The 19612-nt window shown below is 34.1% G+C and overlaps 6 protein-coding genes and 1 non-coding gene across 7 annotated transcripts; 4 read left to right on the forward strand and 3 right to left on the reverse strand.

Moving 5' to 3' along the window:
* Nucleotides 1-2522: 2522 nt before the first annotated feature.
* Nucleotides 2523-11783, forward strand: PPL_02115 (uncharacterized protein; the record flags this gene model as incomplete). Its single annotated transcript, XM_020573110.1, has 9 exons — nt 2523-2525; nt 2606-2706; nt 2811-3143; nt 3242-3867; nt 3950-4886; nt 4959-5126; nt 5202-7404; nt 7451-10229; nt 10315-11783. The coding sequence occupies 9 exons, from the start codon at nt 2523-2525 to the stop codon at nt 11781-11783; spliced, it is 8619 nt and encodes a 2872-aa protein (XP_020437227.1).
* A 213-nt stretch (nt 11784-11996) lies between these two features.
* Nucleotides 11997-13277, forward strand: PPL_02116 (OTU domain-containing protein; the record flags this gene model as incomplete). Its single annotated transcript, XM_020573111.1, has 3 exons — nt 11997-12101; nt 12195-13057; nt 13133-13277. The coding sequence occupies 3 exons, from the start codon at nt 11997-11999 to the stop codon at nt 13275-13277; spliced, it is 1113 nt and encodes a 370-aa protein (XP_020437228.1).
* A 1028-nt stretch (nt 13278-14305) lies between these two features.
* PPL_02117 (uncharacterized protein) lies at nt 14306-14512 on the reverse strand (the record flags this gene model as incomplete). The annotated part of the gene is made up of 1 exon (XM_020573112.1): nt 14306-14512. The coding sequence occupies one exon, from the start codon at nt 14510-14512 to the stop codon at nt 14306-14308; it is 207 nt and encodes a 68-aa protein (XP_020437229.1).
* PPL_02118 lies at nt 14379-14463 on the reverse strand. Its single transcript is given in 2 exon segments — nt 14379-14415; nt 14425-14463. It is a non-coding gene; the product is annotated as a tRNA-Thr (tRNA).
* A 322-nt stretch (nt 14513-14834) lies between the features above and the next one.
* On the forward strand, nt 14835-16422 carry PPL_02119 (uncharacterized protein; the record flags this gene model as incomplete). Its single annotated transcript, XM_020573113.1, has 4 exons — nt 14835-15279; nt 15556-15991; nt 16067-16146; nt 16211-16422. The coding sequence occupies 4 exons, from the start codon at nt 14835-14837 to the stop codon at nt 16420-16422; spliced, it is 1173 nt and encodes a 390-aa protein (XP_020437230.1).
* A 390-nt stretch (nt 16423-16812) lies between these two features.
* PPL_02120 (uncharacterized protein) lies at nt 16813-16983 on the forward strand (the record flags this gene model as incomplete). Its single annotated transcript, XM_020573114.1, has 1 exon — nt 16813-16983. One exon carries the CDS (start codon nt 16813-16815, stop codon nt 16981-16983), a length of 171 nt encoding a protein of 56 aa, XP_020437231.1.
* Nucleotides 16984-17485: 502 nt separating this feature from the next.
* PPL_02121 (uncharacterized protein) lies at nt 17486-17902 on the reverse strand (the record flags this gene model as incomplete). The annotated part of the gene is made up of 1 exon (XM_020573115.1): nt 17486-17902. The coding sequence occupies one exon, from the start codon at nt 17900-17902 to the stop codon at nt 17486-17488; it is 417 nt and encodes a 138-aa protein (XP_020437232.1).
* Between the last annotated feature and the right edge of the window lie 1710 nt (nt 17903-19612).

The following is a 19612-nucleotide window of genomic DNA, read 5'->3' on the forward strand; positions in this document are numbered from 1 at the left end:
CGATAAACATACCACTCTCAATTTCCATCTGCTTTACTACTCCTTACCATCAGTTTCACAAATCGATAAAATAAAATCAAAAGATATAATTATAAAGGTAGTTTAAATTTTTATTGAAACAGTAATTTTGTTGAATCCAAACACTCATAAATGTTGAATTACTTGACCAGGAGTAGAAGTAGCAAATGTCATTGTTTTGGTTGTTGTCAGTTGTGGTTCATTTTGGTAGTTGAATTTTATTGTATATGTTATATAAAATCTTTAATATCTGAGTAATTAAGAACTTAATTCGGAAACAATTACTAATTTAATTTAATTTTAACAGTGAAGTGAAACCATTCAACCTATAAAAAGATTTAAATTTATTTTTTAATGAGTTTCTCTTAATTCTTTAAAATCTTCTTGCAATCTTGGTCTACTCTAAATCACTTCAATTCTCTTAACATAGTATATATTATTGATATGTGGTTTCCTCTCATCACTATGCCGGTCTCGTCGTTATGCTGGTTTCCTCTCGTCACTATGCTGGTTTCCTCTCGTAGTTATGCCGGTCTCCTCTCGTCACTATGCTGGTTTCCTCTCGTAGTTATGCCGGTCTCCTCTCGTTGCTATGCTGGTTTCCTCTCGTCGTTATGCCGGTTTCCTCTCGTCACTATGCCGGTTTCCTCTCGTCACTAAGCCGGTCTCCTCTCGTCACTATGCCGGTTTCCTCTTGTCACTATGCCCGGTTTCCTCTCGTCGTTATGCCTGTTTCCTCTCGTCACTATGCCGGTCTCCTCTCGTCGATATGCCGGTTGTCTAGTTACTATGCCGGTTTCCTCTCGTTACTATGCCGGTTTCCTCTCGTTAGTTGACTCAATTTCCGTACTTAGTTGCCGGAAGCCAGAGTTTCCATCAACTCCAAAACTCAGATAATGTTGATATTTACCTCAACTCCATAACTCAGTTACCGATGAATACGTCACTCTCAATTTCGATCTCCTCAACTACTCCCTTACCATCAATTTCACAAATAGATAAAATAAAATCAAAAGATATAATTATAAAAGTAGTTTAAATTTTTATTGAAATAGTAATTTTGTTGAATCCAAACACTCATAAATGTTGAATTACTTGACCAGGAGCAGAAATAGCAAATGTCATTCCACTACTACTAATCCAACAACATCATCATCAACCTCAACTTTATGAAACATTTCGAGTAATGAGTGGGTTTGGAGATGTTTGCACTATGAGTATTATAATCTCAACATTCAACGATATTTGTTCAATTCCATTCAATGACAGATGGAAAAAATTAAAATTTGATTTCAACCACTCAAATCATTTAATTTTATATAATCATTTTATGTTGTGAATCTTTCTTTTCTATCAATAATTTATATTATTGTTATTTTTTTATTTTTATTTGAGAAAATATGGTTGTTCTTGGAGTTGAAATATTTGCAATTGTGGTCGACTATTTGTGTGGCAAGTGCTTACTACTAATAAGTGTTGTGTCTTTTGTCATATGTCATTGTTGAAGCTTGGTATACTGTAAATGTAGTCATCGTTGTTTGTTGTTAAATATGTTGGTTCTGTTGATGATGACGAAATGATTGTACTTTTGATGGATCCACCATCTCGTAACAGGTTGAGTGCATTGGTATACTGTTAAAAACACATTTATCGGTTTATTGTCGATCTGATCTTGCAGATGTTTGGCTTACTATTGCTATTTCAAATGGTACTGATGAGTGACAATATTTTCCTTGTCAGATTGTAGAGTGGCTGCGATTGAACATACACCAACAAGTTTTAACCTGATGAATATCATCAACCACCAAATTTTAATATAATATTATATCAACTTGGTTCTCTATATATACGTTATAGTAAATTAGATAATAGCATTATATTTTTAAAAAATAACCTTACATACCTCAGAAGATCTAATAAATTTAGAACACACTTCTTGGAGGTACTCAAAATGTGCTGATTCTTTAGTTTAGTTGAACCCAGTGTCTTGGTATTGTTGATCATAATTGTACTCTTTCACAAGGTACAACATCTGAAGTGTTGTTTCACTCCGATAGTATCTTACAGACAGAGAAAAAGTGGGTAATTACATATCAAAGACTAAAAATGTTAAACAATTGCTGCTGTCTTACCATAAAGTTTGTTGCTGTTTCAGTTGGACAATTAATTGATTAATTTACTGTGGTTCTCTATATAAAATTTTCTCGACTTTTTTTTTTTTTTTTTTTTTTTAAAATTTTTAAATTTTTTTTTTTTTTTAAATGAATGATTTTTTTTTGAACTGAGCTGTTCATACGTTGATTGGCGTCAAAACACTCAAAGACTTTGTTCAATAAATATATTGATTTTATATATATAGTTAGTTCTTATATATATTATATTTATTATTATTAATACAGCTATTATATTTTAGAGTTAGAATATATTTTTTTAAAAAGTAAAAGTTACTTTTAAACTTGAATTATTAATAAAGTTCTACATTATATATATATATGACTTGAAAAATGGTAAATATTCTATTATTATTATTTAGTAATATCAAAGTATTGATTGTTTATTGTTTTAATATTAAAATCAAAATAAATAGGAGCAATTGAATTTGAAATTGAAATCAACAAAGATTACATCTCCATTCGATATGGGAATGGAGGATGAAGGATTACGTCAATCAATTATACATTTACAAAGGTATGTTGTACACATTAGTATAACTACTAGTAGTTATTTCCTTTGGTATTATTGTATTAATAACAATATTGTTTACATTTCTTTGGTACCGATAAAAAATTTAGATGGCTATCAACAGAGATGAATATAGGTACATTGGTATACCGTGAGAAATTGATAAGTCTTGTAAAATGTTATTTAAAGTTGGAATCACCGTCAAACGATGAAATGAATCATTGTGAACAGTGGTTACTCAAAGAAAAGTCAATCTCGAAATCGAATCAACAACTCAAAGATATCTTAAATTCGCGTGAACTCAACATTGAGTTCTTCATCAAAAGAAAAAAATATCAAGATGCTCTCTCCGTACTCTTGGAATCTCTAACAAACTATCCCGAGCATCTTCAATTTACATTATTATACTTGGATTTATTATTACTTCAAGAGAAATATAAAGAGTAACTATTCATTATCATTATAATTTAATTTAAACAAACAAAACAAAAAACAAACATCTAATCAATATTATTATTATTATAATTATTGTTGACTATAGATTCTTTGAAATTCTATTATCAAATCAATCGAATCAAGTTATAAATAATATCAATGGTAATGAAACTAGTTCTAGTTCTACAAAGATTATTATTATGAAACCATTGGTTCAGGTGGAGAGATTCGAACAGAGTTTGAAATTTTGGGAGTTTCTCTACGATCGATTGCATCACAATCTGTGGTTGAACATGAAATCACAGTTTGACAAGGCCAATATTAAGAATGGCCATTTCGTGTCGAGTGTGCTCACCGAGGGACATGTCGACTTTGAGGTATTCCACTGCTTGCGAGTCGACGCTCTCGATCGTGTCATTCGTTTGTTGCTATCGAATCATTTAAGCGATCAGACGGCCACCCGTCTGAAAGAGGATATCAAGTTGCTCAAGAACCAAGTGCTGAAGCTCGAATCGATCGTCGCCATGTACAGACAGTATTCCACACCGGTAAGCAGCACACCGGCATCGCTTCTCCACCAACAACAACAACAGGAAACCAACACCATTATCAATCTCTTCAAATCGAAATCGTTCTACTACACCGGTATCATCCAAGACTATCTCCTATTCAACCACAACTATGATACAAAATCTGGATTTCCATTTGAAAATTATATGGAAGCAATTTCAAGTATGAAAAATGTTAAAACATATGTGAAAAAACAACAAACATAACCAACTAACTAACCTTTTTGTAATTGTTATATTTATAGTTAAAGTTGGACCAGAAGAAAAGAACTCGCTAATTCATAGACAGACATATGCTGAGATTGCAAGACAGTTGGTATTCTCGCTGAGACATGCCGATCATAAACGATTCTTTATACAATATTTGAAGGATAGAAAAGACGATATTATGGCGGATCACTACTTTGAGCAGTGCTCGCTTCAGAAGCAAGGTTCGATGTTGGACGTCAATCATTTGGAAAAGTTTTTGATTTCCGATATCGAGAGGAACGACTTTAAGTTGCTGGAGGATGCACCGAATGATCTGGGCCGTTTCGTTGTGTTCTCACTCTGGCACATCAAGCGGTCCACCAACAACTACTCGATTGTCATTCGTTGGATAAGCGAGCTGTTCCAGCCATTCATCAGACGTCTGAACGACATCGAGTCGACATCGGTCGGTCTCTCGCACATCTTGGTCTATGTGATCAACATGATTTTCGAAGCCGACGAAGCATTAAAACATCACACTCAAACAGCCACCAACGACTGTCGAGTATTCGTAGATCAAAACATGTTGATTCCAGCCGCTTCGAAATCGGGATTCAACAACAAACTCTGGCAATCACTAGTTTACTATTCGAATCAACAAAAACAACAACAACAACAACAGCAACAACAACAGCAACCATCAGAATCATCATTGAAATCATCAATGATGAAATTAAAATCATCAACTTCACCATCCACCACCAACACAACAAATTCATCATCACTTAAACCACCAAAAGAAATATTTTCAATGACAACCATTAAGGAGGATCTAAAGAGTTTACTCTTGAATGGAAATGGTTTGAATTTCGATGTATGTCACAGAATCGCTGAATCTCTGCCTGCATTACTTTCGTCACAACCCGACTACAAATCACTCGATATACCATCACTTCAAATTAAATTTTTAACATTATCATTACAATCCAAAAAGTATGTATAAATCGAAAATGTTTATATCTCAATAACAATTAACAATTAACATTATTAATTATTATTTTATAGATTATCAAAGACAACATTAGATCATATCTACTTTGTACTTGGTGAGAAATGGAAAGAGAAGAGAGTATTAAAGAATGCACTTTCATATTTCCTTAAATCAGAGACACCCAATGCATACATGGAGATTGTAAAGGTTTCCAAAGAGATTATTAAATTAAATATCAACAAGTATGTATATAGTATACTATTCTTTCTAGCATGCAAAGTGTGATCATCTTTTATTAATTCATATTTTATAATTAGTCCTGCTTTTACAAATGAAATATTTCATTCGTTGTTCCAAAAGATTCATGAGAACTTGAATAAATGTCAGAATTTCAATATGACCGATCTCGAGAAACAGAAAATCGATTCCACTCAATTCTTTGAGCAAATTCATGATCTCAGCGAAGAAATACATATTTTAGAACAGCAGTTGGATTTGGATAATATGTCTTCGTCATTTAATAACAATCGTAGCAGCAGTAGTCTTGTATTGCCATCACCATACAAGCCAACATCTGGTACTTCAACACCAGTCAACACCACACCACTTAGACTTACAAGAGGTTCTTCTTCATCGTCTATAACTTCCACTCCATCGATTGCTAGCAACAGTCCAATTAGTGTCCGATCACCATTCCTCGGCAAATCATCGACAACCGACCGCAGAGAGATTCAAACATCGTTTAGAAACCAATTGTTCTTGGAGTCGAAAGCAGCAATGCACCATGATTCATCGGCATCTATGACACCAACACCAGACTCGCTTCTTCTCAATACCAATAGCTCTACATCATTCGGATCGATTTCATTCAATGGTAATAACAATGATTCTTCAGCGACATTTGGTTTTAATAGCCAACCAAAACAATCATTGTCAACTACCACCAGTCCAATCAAATTTGGCACTTCGGCAACTAAGCAACCGGTATCAAATAAAACAACATCACCAACTACTGCCGCCACACCAAGCACACCACAGACTGTCAATTTTACAAAACCACTTAAACCTGGACAATGGCAATGTGTTTGTTGTGATAAGGTCAATGAAGCAAAGCATTCGAATTGTGAGTTGTGTTTAATTCCAAATCCAGATCCTCAACCATTCGTCCCAGAAGTGGTATCTCCATCATCCAATCTATCACCAGCATTTGGCTCCACACCTACACCAGTTCCAGCAGCAACTACTTCCTCTACACCAGTTACCGCACCAGTATTTGGAGCACCATCATCCACCATGTCATTTGGAACATCAACCACCACATCAGCATTTGGAACAACAACGACCACACCAGCATTTGGATCAACAACCATACCAACATTTGGAAATCCAACACCAACACCAAAGAAAGAGGAGACATCATTATTTGGAAATCCAACACCAGTAACAAAGAAAGAAGAGAAACCATTATTTGGTAATCCAACATCAACACCAGCCAAAACAACTGAGGAAGTCAAACCATTATTTGGATCAACAGCTTCATCTACTACTCCAATGTTTGGATCAACAACTTCACCAAATACATCATTATTTGGTAATCCAACACCAGCACCAAAGAAAGAAGAGAAACCATTATTTGGAAACCCGACACCAGCCAAATCAAATGAGGAGGTGAAACCATTATTTGGATCAACACCTGCCGCCACTGGATTTACACCATCATCTGGTGGATTCTCATTCAACCCAAGTCAGGCATCCAAGTCATCAACACTATTCCCAGGTGAATCAAGTAAAGAGGAATTGAAAGAAGGACAATGGAAATGTGCTTGTTGTGAGACTGTCAATGAAGTTAATAACAAAACATGCAATATCTGTATGGTTCCAAATCCGACATCAGCAAAGACCTCACCATTATCACTCTTTGGAAATCCCACACCAACACCAAAGAAAGAAGAGAAACCATCAACAACCTCATCAACAACACCATTATTTGGTAACCCAACACCAGCCAAACCAACTGAGGAGGTGAAACCATTATTTGGATCAACACCTGCCGCCACTGGATTTACACCATCATCTGGTGGATTCTCATTCAATCCAAGTCAAGCATCCAAATCATCAACACTATTCCCAGGTGAATCAAGCAAAGAGGAATTGAAAGAAGGACAATGGAAATGTGCTTGTTGTGAAAATGTCAATGAACTTAATAACAAAACATGCAATATCTGTATGGTTCCAAACCCAGCATCAGCAAAGACCGCACTCTTTGGAAACCCGACACCAGTACCAAAGAAAGAAGAGAAACTATTATTTGGTAACCCGACACCAGCCAAACCAACTGAGGAGGTGAAGCCATTATTTGGATCAACACCAGTCGCAACTGGATTTACACCATCATCTGGTGGATTCTCATTCAACCCAAGCCAGGCATCCAAATCGTCAACACTTTTCCCAGGTGAATCAAGTAAAGAAGCGTTGAAAGAAGGACAATGGAAATGTGCTTGTTGTGAGAATGTCAACGAAGTTAATAACAAAACATGCAATATCTGTATGGTTCCAAATCCAACAGCTGCAAAAACCTCACTCTTTGGAAATCCAACACCAACACCCATCGACTCCACCTGTTGAAAAGAAAGATACATCGTCATTATTTGGTAATCCAACACCAGCACAAAAGAAAGAAGAGAAACCATTATTTGGAAATCCAACACCAGCCAAACCAACTGAGGAGGTGAAACCATTGTTTGGATCAACACCTGCCGCCACTGGATTTACACCATCATCTGGTGGATTCTCATTCAATCCAAGTCAAGCATCCAAATCGTCAACACTATTCCCAGGTGAATCAAGTAAAGAGGAATTGAAAGAAGGACAATGGAAATGTGCTTGTTGTGAAACTGTCAACGAAGCTAATAACAAAACATGCAATATCTGTATGGTTCCAAATCCAACAGCTGCAAAAACCTCACTCTTTGGAAATCCAACACCAACACCATCGACTCCACCTGTTGAAAAGAAAGATATATCGTCATTATTTGGTAATCCAACTCCACACGTGAAGAAGCCTGATGAAAAGAAAGAAGAGAAACCATTGTTTGGTTCGACAACACCATCTACTTCTTCATTCTTTGGTAATCCAACTCCACCAGCCAAGCCTGATGAAAAGAAAGATGAGAAACCATCATCATTATTTGGATCAACAACTTCTCCACCTTCATCATTAATATTTGGAAATCCAAATCAATCCAATAATCTCTTTGCATCACCAAGTAATACTTCTAATATATTTGGAAAACCAGGAACAACAACCGACGCTCCTATAGTTTTCAACTTTGGTAAAGATAGTGATGACGATAATAATAGTGATGACGATGACGACGAAGAGGAAGAGAGTTTCAACAAGCAGCAAGAAGATGAGTATACTGATGAAGAAGCTTATGAGAATGGTGATGATGATGATGAAGAAGATGACCAAGATGATGAAGAAGATCAAGATGAAGAAGATGACTATGATGACCAAGATAATGATTCTTATCAAGATCAACAAGAAGAGGAAGACGAGAGTGAAGAGGAGGAAGATCAGCCACCAAGCTTCATTGTTGAAGAACCAAGAGCTAAAGTCGCAGTTTCATTCGGTAGCGTTGATACCCCTAATACTCCTCCAACCGGTAATGTTTCATCAAAACCTCAACAATCAGTCTTTGGAAATCCATCAACCTCAGTTTTTGGAGGTGCTCCCACAGCTTCTACATCTTCCGTTTTTGGTGGATCTACTTCTGTCTTTGGCAGTCAAACTACTCCTGCATCCAATTCAACACCATCAACATCATCCGTTTTTGGAAGCAGTGGATCCTCTGTATTCGGAAACAATCAACCAACACCCGCAGCCAACACATCTGTATTCACCCAAAACGCTCAACCAACAGTATTTGGTAGCACTTCTGCTTCAGTATTTGGAGCTAAGCCCGTCACATCGGTATTTGGTAGCAGTCCAGCTTCCACAACACCTGCTGCCGCTTCAACATCATCGGTATTTGGTACAAATCCAACACCTTCTACCGCTCCAACATCATCCGTATTTGGTGGCAGTCCAACTCCAACTAAACCAGCTGCCCCTACATCAGTGTTTGGCAATGCTCCTACATCATCTGTATTTGGTAACCCAACTCCATCAACACCAGCTGCCCCTACATCAGTGTTTGGCACTGCTCCTACATCATCGGTATTTGGTAAACCAGCTGCTGCACCTACATCAGTATTTGGTAATCCAACTCCAACAAAACCTGCTGCTGCACCTACATCGGTATTTGGTACAAGTCCAACAACACCATCTACCTCAGCATCATCAATATTTGGTAACCCAACTCCATCAACACCCGCTGCACCAACATCAGTATTTGGTAACCCAACCTCACCAACACCTGCTGCAGCATCAACATCATCGGTATTTGGTAAAAGTCCAGCGACACCATCTACTTCAGCAACATCTGTATTTGGAACACCAGTATCAACAGCAAATATCATGATCAACACCACACCAAAACCAACAATCTTGTACTCTCAATCAGATGATGACATCGAAGAAAATAAAACAGCTTTTGGCGGTGCACCCTCTTCTGTTCTTGGAAAGCCAGTCACCTCTATCTTTGGAAGACCATCAACTCCTCAGACGATCTCAATTTTCGGTGGTGACAACAAAGCAACAGAGCCATCCTCTGCTCCAACTTCTGTTTTCGGACCATCGGCCTTTGACAGACCAGCCAAGAAGCCAGTCGAACCAGTCACACCATTCCAACCTTCAAACGACGACGTCGATTCTCAGGCATCTCTATTCAACGGACCTCCACCTAAAGCTCAACCTACCCCTCAGTTTACTGAAACAAAGCAACCATCTCCACAGAATACATCTTCATTGTTTGGAAGTGATTTCTCATCTTCAATGACTGCTCCATCATCATCATCAAGTACACAAAGCGATGATGACGATGACGATGATGATAATGTAAAGGAAGATACTACAACCATTTCTACACCAATAGTTTTAACGTCCTCATTCTCGTTTAAGCCAGCAACCTCAACAACAGAAGAGAGTAAACCAACTTCATCTGGTGGTCTTTGGTCAAACAACAGTGGATCAAGTTGGACATCATCATCATCACCATTTAGTGCACCATCATCGACATCGACATCAGCATTCAATGCATTCGGATCATCGTTTGGAACTACTTCACAATCTATGTTTGTGCATCAACAACCAGCAGAAGATACTGAAAAGGTCAAAGCTGAAGAAGTAGAGAAAACAAAATTCTCTGATCCAAAGAAAGGTTATGTATTTGGATCTACTTTTGGTATGAATTTTATTATTTTTATTTTTATTTTTTAAAATCCAATTTCATAAAATTAACAACAATATTTTTATTTACTAAAAAAAAGGTACAACTAAATCAGATGAAACAACTAAATTTGCTTCTCCTGTCGTCGCACCATCAAAAGAACAAAAACCACAAGTTAACACAGAGAAGATTGAAGAAAAGGGATCTGAGGTAGTTACAGAGGATAAACCTGTTGTTGAAGAGTCAAATAAGGTCGTTGAGATAGATGAAGAAATAGCCTCACCCGATACCACCACCACAACAACAACCAATAATGTAGTGTCTAATCCAGAGACAGCAAACACTACCGATGTCGAAGAGAACAAAGTTGAACAAGAGGTATCTTCCACTGATGTATTATCATCACAAAACGTTATTGTAGAATCAGATGATGATATCGATACTCCAGAAACAACAACTACAGATGTATCATCGCACAATGTAACCGTAGAATCAGATGAGGAAATCGATACTCCAGAAACAACAACAACTACAGAGGTATCATCACATAATGTAACTGTTGAATCAGATGAAGATATCGATACTCCAGAGACAACTACCACTACAACCAACACTGAAGTGGGATCAATAGACAAATCAAATATTGAACAAAGCACCAAGTTAGAACCAGAGGTACAACCACACAGTGTTATTGTTGAATCAGATGATGATATCGACACTCCAGAGACAACTACCACAACCACAGACACACCATCACATAGTGTGACCGTAGAATCAGACGAGGAAATCGATACTCCAGAGACAACTACCACAACCAACACCGTTGAAGCTAACACCAATGTAGAGCCAGAGGTTATCACCACAGATATATCATCACACAATGTAACTGTTGAATCAGATGAAGATATCGATACTCCAGAGACAACTACCACTGGAGTGGAATCAAAAGTAGAAACAAATGTTGAAGAAAATATCAAATTGGAACCAGAGGTTCAACCACACAGTGTTACTGTTGAATCAGATGATGATATCGATACTCCAGAGACTACCACTGTCAACACCAATGTTGAAGAATCATCCAGTACAACAGTTGTAGATCCATCTAGTATTGTTGCAACAACTGTCACTGTGGAATCAGACCAAGAAGAAGAAGATGACTCAGTCAACATAACAGAATCTAACGATTCCGGTGATTCACAAGCAAAAAAAGAAGAGAAACAAGTCGATCCTTATGACGAGTGTAAAGTTAAATTTGACCCATCGCTCTTTGTCAACACACCAGAGAAGAAACAAACCCTCCAATCGCCACACATTGGACTTGGATATGCACTCGGCGGATTTTCATCGCAACTTCATATACACCAAAAAGATATGTCACATTCTCAAAACAAATCATTTACCGATGACAACACCGATAAAGATGAACCTACCAGCTCTGATCCATCATCGCTTTCATCCGATTATTTACCTACAGGTGAATTCAATCCATTTGTAAACTCTGGTTCAAACCTCCCAGAGACAAGTGGTGAATCGGAAGTGAATGGAAATACTGATTCCTCTTTAGAATAACAATCATAATTAATTGTGACACCAACCAACAACCTAAAAATAAAACAAATTTCTCAAAAACATTTTTCTTTTTTTCTTTCATTTTTCTTTGAATTTTCGTCTGATTTGTATTAAGATCAAAACCAAATTAAACTCTTTTCTTTTTTTTTTTTTTTTGTTTAAAGTTAATTAAAGTTTGATTAATTGTTGTAATATATTATTTATTTATTTAAAATGGGAAAAAAAGGAGATAATAAAAAAGGAAGTAATAATAATAAAGTACATGATAGAAAAGTAAAGCAAGGTTTGAGGAAAAAAGCTGATAGATTAAAATATGGTGTATGTATTATTACTTTTAGTTAATATAATCTTTAATATTTGTTTGATATCTATATCTAACTTGAAACATATATATATATATTATATATATAGGATGCAAAATGGAAACAATCATTCAATGCATTTTTAGAACAATTAGAACCACAAGGATTCACAATTAAAGATGTTGCAGGTGATGGTAATTGTTTGTTTAGAGCGTTTGCTGATCAATTGGAAGATAATCCAGAGCAACACATGAAGTATCGTCAGAACATTATTACATTCATCGAGAAAAACAAAGATATGTATGCACCGTTCATCGATGATGAAGAGGGTGAGACATTCGAAGACTACATAGCAGAGATGAGAAAGAATGCAAGTTGGGGTGGAAACATTGAGATTCAAGCGGCATCACTCATCTATCAGTGTAATATTACCATTCATCAGTTCAATCAGCCACGTTGGGAAATCATCAATTATGTCGGTGACAAATATCGAATGATTCATCTCTCGTATCATAACGATGAGCATTACGCATCGGTTAGACCAACACGTCCACCATCGCTCAAAGATAAACAACAACAGAAGGAAGACGGACCACCCAAACCCAATATGGAGGCGATGGGAAATACCTATCAAACCGATGCAAAGAACTACATTGACGATGTCACCTATGAGATTATGAATGCTACTGGTGTCACCAGTACCAAGATGGTGAGAGAGGCACTCGACGATTGCGATGGCAATATTGAAGCAGCCATCGATTATCTCATTGCACTGTCAGCAACCATAGATTTCGACAATGAGAATATTGATAATAATACAACTACTACAACTACCACCACAACTACTACAAGCAGTAGCAGTAATAAACCAAGCAAGGAATCAAAGAATCCATATAAAGAACAGGTTAAACTACAAAAACAACAACAACAACAGCAACAACAACAACAAAAAGAAGAAGCAAAACATAATGGGTAAGATAATCAAACTATTTTTTCAAATTTATTGTATTAAATATTTATTATATTTTTTTTCATAATATCAATCAGCCACCAATCAAATTCTGAAAGAAAAAGACAACAAATGGCAGCAAAAGAAAAAGAAAACAACAACAAGCAAAGACAAAATCATAATATAGATAGAAACAGTATAGTGGATGACTCTACAGTTGATTTGGGAACACTTAGAATTTAAACACACATAAAGTTTATAACTGAACTTTTAAAGTTTTATTAAATAAAACTACAAAAATTTTTTTTATTCATCGTTTAATCTCTTCATATATTGGTCATTTATATAAAAATAAAATGAATCGTAAAGTAGTATTGATTTTCAACAAAATATGTATACATATGAAAATTTTTGGGTATTATAGTGTTTAAATGATTTTATTGTTATAAATATATATAAAGTTTTAAATAATATAGATTGAATTAGAGAAGTTAAAAGTAGAAATCGATAAATTTGGAAAAACCCGGGATCAATCCACGGCCCAAGTCCTCTAAGGCTTACTAATGGATCGTGTCAATACGTGACATGACTTCATTATCCACAGAGAGATTCATTCCAATATCTTCTTCTAGATTGTTTTTTTTTTTTTTATAACTAAAGTGGTATACATGTTTTATTAAATGTTGTAATAAAAGGAAGGATTTACCATCAAGTTGTTTTTCATAGTCTATTTTTTTTCTTATTAGTTGTTGGTTGATTTAATTAATTAGTTAGTATGTTGGGAAGAGAGTTAATTTCATTTACTTGAATAGTTGGCAGGTGTTGGAGAGTTGTTTATTAATTTTCAAAATGAATTTGTTTAGGATGACTCTCACAATTAAAGAAATAATGTGTTGGTGGGTCAAGGTCATTTGCTGAACATAGTTTACAACTGTCTTGCTTGATGTATGCCATAATCTTGGGAAGAATCTGAATACTGTGTTTCTACCTCTGTGGTGTTTGATGGAGTTAAAGTAGTAAAATTTTAATAATAAATACAATTATAAAATCAATATAAAGAATAGTCATTTGATTCAAGTAGTATGTGATAAGAGAGATGCTAACAACAATAGCACAAGCACTAGATCCAATCATATTATTACAAACAATATACATCTAAATATATCGTTCCTTAAATTTTATAAGATAAAAAATGACTGTAAATAGAATTTTGAATTCAAGATTTTCAATGGGAAGCATTTATATCAATTAGGATAGATTTTAAAAACAGATTATTGGGAAGTTAATGTTAAAGAATTTTTAAATTTTTTATCCTTACCGCATGCGTAATTTTTACTTTTATAAAGGCTCCAACGAGATTCGAACTCGTGACCCCTTCCTATCTCTTCCTTTACTAGGGAAGTACAATAACCAACTATGCTATGGAGCCTTTGTTGAAAAATTTTGAAATTCCTTGTTTTTGTTTGATTTTCGTGCATTTTTAAAAATTCTTCTATTTATTAAATCATCTCAATTATGAATATGAAGAATTTTTTTGTGAAATTGAGCATTTTTCTTTATTGTATTCATCAATTAATTAACAAAAATCTTTGTAAATCATCCGATGATTTAGGGGGTTTCTATTTATATATTAGAAAATTAAAGTTAGACAAATATTTAAAATTTCTTAGATGGAAAAGTGATTAATTATTATTGATACAAAAAGGTATAATAACTCTATTCTGTCCGTTGATCAGAGTCGTAGTTGTCTTTAATTTTAAACAAATTTTAATTTTTTCTTTTACTTTTGTTTTAGTTTAAATGGAAGAAGTTAGTAAATCAGTGGCAATTATAGGTGGAGGTTTCAGTGGAATATTCTCATTGAAAGAAGCATTGGAAAATAGATTATCTGCAACACTTTTCGAAAGAGAGAATGCAATAGGTGGATTGTGGAATCCAGAGAGCGGTGCAATGTGGGACAATATGTGTACCAATATTTCATTTGTATCATCGATGATCTCAGACTACCCATGGACCTCGATTCCACCTGAACGAGAGTTTCCAACCAATCAACAGATCTTCAAGTATCTCTCAGACTATGCCAATCACTTTAAACTGTATGAAAACATCCAGTGCAACGCAAAAGTAACCAAGGTCAGTCGTAATCATCAACAAGGTGGCTATCAAGTTGAATACATAAACTCTGCTACCGGTCAATCGATAAGTAAAGCGTTCGACTTTGTCATTGTTGCCACTGGAATTCTGAGTAAGAAGTCGCCATCCAATATTGTTGGAATCGATCGATTCCAGGGTAGTGTAATACATTCGCGCGATTACAAATCAGTTGATCGGTATCTAGGTGGAAAACGTGTTGCCGTTGTTGGATCGGCATCGAGTGGTTGCGAGATATCGTCAGAACTGGTAAAGAGTGGCGTGGAGGTAGTTCACATTGGCAAGCGAACGATGTGGGTGCTCCCTCGACACATAAACGATCCGAAAACCAACAAGAGAATCCCATTGGATGTAAGCTACTTTACAAGAGAGTCGTTCCTCTCTCTTGCTACCCTCAAAGAGGAAGAGCTAGCAGCAGCACGTCGCAAAATGTTTGATAGTATCTGTGGACAGCTGTCGATTCCATCGCTCTTCATTGAACCTGACCAACCATCGTTCCTGGCAATCTCCGATGACTACTGCAAGCAAGTTAGAGATGGTTGTTTGATATTCAAGAAAGCAAAGGTCGTTGAAATGACCAAAGATTCTCTGATACTGGACGATGGTAGCTTGGAACGAGTGGACGATGTCATTCTTTGTCAAGGTTACACAGTGGATCTATCTTTTCTTGAACAAGAGATCAAAGATGCCATACAATATATTGAAAGTGATACTATTCAACCTATAATAGCACACAAAGAAGTATTCTGTCCTTCTATGCCTGGTATTGCATTTATTGGAATCTATAAGAGTGCTGATACTACTGTGTATGTAATCAACTGATTAATAATAACTATTTGCACTATTATTATTATTAATATTGAATTATTAATTAATTTTAGGATGGAATTACAAGCACGTTGGGCAACAAAAGTATTCAGTGGTGCTATAAAACCTCCGACGGATGAAGAAATGAGAAAAGGTGTGGAAAACGAGTTAAAGATTAGAAACAAAGTACCACGACCACAAATACCTATTCTTTGCAGACTCTATTGCTGCTGCAGTACAAGCAATGCCAGATCTTAAATCATTGTCCACATCAAATCCATCGCTCTACAAGATGTTGTATAGCAATGTAAACACGCCACTGATCTACCGATTATCGACCAACAATACTCAACATAATGATAGAGCCATACAAATCATTGAAGAAATAGATAAATTATATTATCATCAACCTAATAAATCGAATCTTTAAAGGAATGTAAATGTTTTTAATTTTATTTTAAAAACTAAAATATATTATCTAATTCGATCGAAATACAGGCAAACAAATTGTTTTTCCTTTTGGGTGTTTAATGCAATAAATCTTTCCTTCCAATAACATTTCATTGAAAAAAAAAAAAAAATTGGTGACAAAAATAAAATGGTGGGTGAATTGTTTACCTACCCATTTTTTTTTAATAGAATAGATGATCAAAAAACCCAATAAAATCACAACCCATTTTTATTTTTAAATTTATTTTTTGACTTTTTTTTTTTTTTTTACAAGTGTTTTTATATAATTTTAAACCTCTTTTGTTTCTATCATTTATCCAATCTTCAAATAAAGATATAATTAATTTTAACCTATATATATTATAAAACAATGTCATCAAAGTGTCCAACTTGTACAAAGACAGTCTATTTTGCCGAGAGACAAATGAAGGACGGTGTCGCTTATCACGGTGCTTGTTTACAAAAGGTTCTTAAAGAAACTAGAGTTCCATTAGTTGGTAGATACCCAGGAGATGAAGATAGAATTGGTATTGTATTATAAATCAGTGTAAGAGATGAGAGTTGAGTAGTTCAAGAGTGATTGATTGAGAGACGGATAGATTCTATTGATTTTGTAAAACAGTTAAACTAACTAAATTTTTTGCAACATATTAGCTGGTCAACTCAATACCAACAAGACTGCCGCAAATACTAATTCATAATAATTCAATAAACTGTATATAAAAAAAACAAATTTGTAAACATTTAAAATCCACAAGTCTTTTTTTTTTTTTTTTTAATTTATTATCATTAAATTTAAATAATATATTTAATTTATTTATTTCTACATTTATTGTAACTATTTAGTTACAATATTTGACTGGTATTACATGATTGTTTTATATTATCCGTGAATGATTTGATTGATTGTACATATATAACTTTGATTAAGTATTGGAAATGGTTGGTTGATTGAATTAAAGTTGTTGTGATATTAAATTATCTAAAAAAAATTTAGATAAAGTTGACTAATATTATTATGATTATTATATTTTGTTTGTTAATTATTTTTTTAAAGTATTGGCAGAATAAAGGTCACTTAATAAAATTTCCAATTCCTCCTTTGAGAAATCTTTCTTCTTTGAGAATGACTTGGCCCATGGGAAACTCTTCATACGCTTATCGATAGTTGGATGAATGATGTATCCATCTTCGTAGATGGTACAGCAGTAACGGTCTCCGCCACTAGTTGGCTCTTGTTGGTGGACACTACTATCAATTGACTTTAGTGGAGAGGTAAATGAATTGCTGGTTCCATTCTTGCCAATCATTGCACCGGCACTGGCTGTCGAAGTTTTCCAGCAGGTAACCAAAAAGTTATCCAACTGAATTGGGTAGTAGAAACTATATTTGCTAGAACCAAAATTTCTAGAACATTCCAACTCCAAAGAACAAATTAACTCTTGTTGTGGCACCATCATTTATTTTATTAAATAGATAAATAAATAAATATACAAAAAAATTGCGCAAATATATAATAAATAGATAGATAAATTGAGATTATATATACAGATATAAATAATTAAATATTAAATGAAAGTGAATGGTTTTGTTGATGTTAAATAGCAAATAGCAAATGGCAAGATGACAAAATGACAAATGACAAAATGTTATTATTAAAAATTAGATTGATGATATTAAATTTTATAAAAAGTATACTTTTTCTTAATGATGCATAATGAAATGTTTTAAATTAGATGATGGATAATGAGATCTTTGATTTTGAGATTAAATGAAATGACTCTTTTCAAAAATAGTTGTAGAATGAAATTTGAAAGCAATGAAATTAAACTATATTAATAAAAAAAAAGTGGTTCTTTGTCAAACAATTATGGATTAATTGTTTGTGGAAGTGGGAAGGTTTTAAACTAAACTGTGAAATGAATTAACAATGGAATATATTAGTTTATTTTTGTGATTAATTATGTGGAGGGTTTAAATTTATAATTTAATATTTATACAAAAAAGGATTGATTGAATGTTTTGTTGGGTGTGTTAGATGAAAATTTTGGGGCTTAATTTTTGGTGGTTTTATGATCTGTCTGACTGATTAAAACGTGAGAACCACCCATTAAAAAAAAATTGAAAAAAATATATGTGTGTGTGGAATGATTGTTTAAAAAGGAAGTTGTTAAACACACTCTCTAAATTATCGCTGTTCAAGAATAGATGTTTGTTTTGTTATTAATGTTATATTTGCTTGTTAAAAAAAAAAAAAAGCAAATTGGGAGTTTTTAAAAAAAAAAAAAACAAAACAAATGATAAATAAATAAATGAATGAATTGATCAATGATATAATGGTGACAGATTTTGAGGTAGGTGGTGTTAATTTTAATAGTCACTTTGTTAGGTTCCTGGGGCTGTGTGTTCCTTCATTTCTTGAAACTTATTAATTTTATTTATTTTTTTATTAAAAAAAAAACCAAACCTCATTTATGTCAGATTTTTTTATTTTTTTCTCTCCAGATATTTATGTCTTTCTGGCAAAAAAAGGTATTTTTCACAAAAACAGTAAAAATTTCAAAAATTTCAAAGATTTGGTGACCATCAGCAATTGCACAGAATTATCAATTTTTGTTTTTTTTTTTTTTTATAATTTTCATAAATCAATTTTTTCCTTTGAAAACTATTAGATTTTTTAATTTATTATTATCAAAATATTATATTTCTTTTGATTTTTCCTCACATGGATGAAAAAAAGATAATAATAATAAATAGTTTTTTTTTAATATTTAATATGGAAGTTGGAAAAGAATAAACTTATTTATCTATCCACTCACACTTCTTTACCTTTGCTTTCATATTCAATAATTTTATGTTAATAAACAGTTTTTTTTTTTTCTTTCTTTATCACCTACATAGCGGAAATTATCTTTGCATTGGCTGTTTCAGAAGGGTATTTACAAAACGGTAGATACAGCCAGCTGGTCAGATAGGCAAAAAGAGTTATTTTGGTAAAAGGTTATGAGCCTTATTTACTATTTCCTTTCACGATTATTTGGCTGATCACACATACACCACATCATTATGGTGATAAGGTGAGCTCAACTAATTTAACATTAACAAAAAAAAACAAATATAATGCAAACATCTAAATTTTGTTTAAAGAAAAAACTGCAAGGAAGGTTTAA

This window comes from Heterostelium album (assembly GCF_000004825.1).
Source record: "Heterostelium album PN500 unplaced genomic scaffold PPL_scaffold2, whole genome shotgun sequence".
Classification (NCBI taxonomy): domain Eukaryota; phylum Evosea; class Eumycetozoa; order Acytosteliales; family Acytosteliaceae; genus Heterostelium; species Heterostelium album.